The 3,261-nt window shown below is 25.9% G+C and overlaps 1 protein-coding gene across 1 annotated transcript in view; it reads right to left on the bottom strand.

Annotated features, from left to right (window-relative positions):
• LOC108753991 (acetylcholine receptor subunit alpha-like 2) overlaps positions 1-2,673 on the bottom strand; it is a 3,252-nt gene extending 579 nt beyond the window's left edge. Inside the window, exons 1-7 of the mRNA XM_018495990.1 lie at positions 2,600-2,673; positions 2,047-2,228; positions 1,655-1,696; positions 1,481-1,590; positions 930-1,146; positions 395-572; positions 183-335 (exon numbers count right to left, since the gene is read on the bottom strand). Coding sequence (XP_018351492.1) covers positions 183-335; positions 395-572; positions 930-1,146; positions 1,481-1,590; positions 1,655-1,696; positions 2,047-2,228; positions 2,600-2,654 — 937 coding nt within the window. The 5' untranslated portion in view covers positions 2,655-2,673. The remainder of the gene's footprint in view (positions 1-182; positions 336-394; positions 573-929; positions 1,147-1,480; positions 1,591-1,654; positions 1,697-2,046; positions 2,229-2,599) is intronic.
• Positions 2,674-3,261: the final 588 nt, after the last annotated feature.

The raw sequence follows: 3,261 nt of genomic DNA on the forward strand, positions 1-3,261 counted from the left end.
CTTATATATCTATTTTATTTCTATCGCATTAAATAATATTTATATAATATTTAATGTATGTACATTGAAAAAAATTGCTGGTACGAGTAGATTTTATCACAAATGTTACGAAACTTTAAATATCTCTCTCAAGTTAAGATATTTTTTTATCTATAAATACTCTTTGTGGTTTTGATACTCACTTATATAAGGAGAATTAACGCCATTGAATGGCACCATCCAGTATAAATCGAATATGCAAAGTAGATGACAAATAAAATTTATATTCGCCATCGCTACTCGTTCAATCGATCTTGAATCCAACCAGAGCACCGTTAAGGTGAGGAATATCAAAGCTAAAAAAGGCATTCATGATCTAGATTTACTGTGCAAATTTGCTTTTGCAAGCACTTACCGATAGCTGGTGCAATATAAGCTCTATAATGTATGCTATAGTGCCGAGTTAGTAAAAATATGTAATCAATTCTAGGAAAAGTATCGTTCGGACAACATTTATACTTTTTAACGACTTTTTCTGCGTTTAAAAGTTTCATGTCCCATTGTGTATTATTTTCGTAACCGTTCATATCAACCTGTGAAATAAATGTAGTGCGTTATTTTTATTTTTTGTAACATAAGAGATAGTAAGATAATTATATTTACTCTAGTTAAAATAAAAAATAAATAAGCAGAATAGAGAATAAAGGTGAAAATGCAACAAAATTGCACAAACTTTCAGAATTAAATTAAAATATAAAAAGATTAATAATTTAATAATTTTAAATCAGAATTTTTACTTAGCAGTTTTACAATATTGCATTAATACAAAGCGTCATTAAATTAATAATTTTACAATACATAATTGTTCATCAAAAATAAGACTTGGTGAAAAGTATATATAGAAAATATTGATTATTGCAAGTTTATAACAAGTCGAACAATTTACGTACTCCGGTTCCGTCTAGATGAACATCTATTTCCTCTCCTATATGCGACCATGAACCGAGTGTGATAAGACACGTGTGCTGATCATAAGGCCAATAAGTATAATCGGGATCGCATTTTGACACAATTTTTATAGGTGGTACGCAAATGACAGAACCATTATTAAAGACTAAACATTCTGTGTTGAAAATTGTCTCGTAATCGTTACTCGTCATATCACCACTAAAAGTACACAAAAAATGACCGAAATATTTATAGTCAGATTTATATCACATAACTGAATACTAATATAAAAATGAGAATTAAAACATTTATCTTAAAGTTAACAATTTATGTTAAAAAATAAAAAAATGATAATAAAAAATTTAAACTAGATATGAATTTTCCTAATTTAAAAGAGATATATAAATTAGATTATTTTTCCATTATATTATTTCCTTATATCTGATCAGATCTCCTTTACAATCGTTTTCTTCATTCATCCTTCATTCAAAAATACTTTACATGTTATTTCAATTTTATTAACAATAAATAATAATTATACGAAGCTATTTACGAATTGTAGACATAAATATCAGGCATCCAAAGAAAGGAGGGCTCCACGTGAATATAAGTAAGTTCATTATAATTACTCGGTGTCCAAGTTAGAAATGTGTCCGTCCAAAACTGTTAATTAAATAACTTATTATAATAGAAATATAATATAATAAAAAAAATATTCTAGACTTACAAATGACATCCAGCTGTGAAGTGTCAGTACACCGTCCTCGGTCTACAAATGAAATTGATTAATTTTTCTTATGTATAGTTATACTCGTACATTGTTTAATAATTGTCTAATAAAGATAAGAAATTACAAACAATAATAATAGTTTATATTTCGATATAAAACATGTTTTAATCAATTTTTTAATTAAAGCATGTTTTATATCAAGAAATAAAAACTGTATGACAAGATTGCTAAAATATGATAATTTAAATAATAAAAAATTTACACTAAATATATAGCTATAATACATCATGCTATCTCGAAATATTATATTTAAAGTATGATGCGTGCTTAGCACATTATAGAACTATTTACTTACAATTAAATACCACAATCAATAATGATGCACTTACGAATTCCATCATTTTCGGCATCAGCCTGAGAGTTATATTGGTAACTACTTTATGATGATTTGGACGGACGGTGTTATCGTAATCGCAAAAGAGATACTTTTTAAGACGCAATAAAGGGGTTGTATTTTCCAATTTTTTGCATCCTCGTGTTACAATATCTTCTGTTTCCTTCATTATAAAAGCTAAAAAAAATATAGAAATTTACATTAAAATTTAATTAATAATCAAATTTAACATAAATTAAAATATTTTAATATATATATTACTTTTTGTTTATGTGTAGTGTTTTTGGAATGCTTTTATAATAGTATAAAGATTATTTTTAAATGATAGATAACAGATTTTTAAATGATAGAATTAACTGTCCATACAGCAGTCAGCACAGAATTTGCAGCAATATCGCTGTAAAATCTCTACAATATTGTTGCAACATACAATGTTGTTGCAGTATTGCAGCAACTTTGTACTTTGTGCTGTAGGGGTGCTAAGTTACTGAATGTAGAAAAATATACGTAATAATAATAGTTGCTTTAATAAAGATTATTTAACGTACCAAATTGACCATGCCAAAGGATTACGAAAAATCCAAACACTTGTAATATTCTCATTCTGATCGAAACGAGCCAACGGCTTTAATATAACTAATTCTCTTCGTTGTAATAGCGTAACAATTAGACGCCTCATGAAATTCGAAACTACTGATATATTGTACGCCCCCAAAGGTATAATCAACACTGCTAAAAATACTTCCTTTAGATGTAAATGAAGCTTATGGTTATGAACGAAATTAAAAGTAATGAATGATTTAACTGAAAATTAAATTAGTAGTTTACTTAAATGTAATGAACATGTACATTAAATTTCATGTATATGTACACAAATATACTTTCCAGTTATAAATATATTAAGTTTAATGTAATGATTTTTCCTAATTTCTGTAATGAAGTAAAAAGACTGATTTATTTTTTTCAAGTTTACTATAATCTTAGTTATTATTTATAAAAATTATAAAATTGTTAAATAAATTACAATTCTTTAAAATTTAATTTTTTTAGAGATATCAATTTTGTCAGCTTATCCTCATATGTAAGATGACTTTTAGTAGTGGATAAGATGACGAAAAGACAATTTAAGTTAAAAATATATTTTTTATGAGTAAAAAAGATTTATTATGATATTTTTATATTGTTTTAATATATTATAAGAAGTTTTAGA

Source organism: Trachymyrmex septentrionalis, unplaced genomic scaffold, assembly GCF_001594115.1.
Source record: "Trachymyrmex septentrionalis isolate Tsep2-gDNA-1 unplaced genomic scaffold, Tsep1.0 scaffold115, whole genome shotgun sequence".
Taxonomy (NCBI): Eukaryota; Metazoa; Arthropoda; class Insecta; order Hymenoptera; family Formicidae; genus Trachymyrmex; species Trachymyrmex septentrionalis.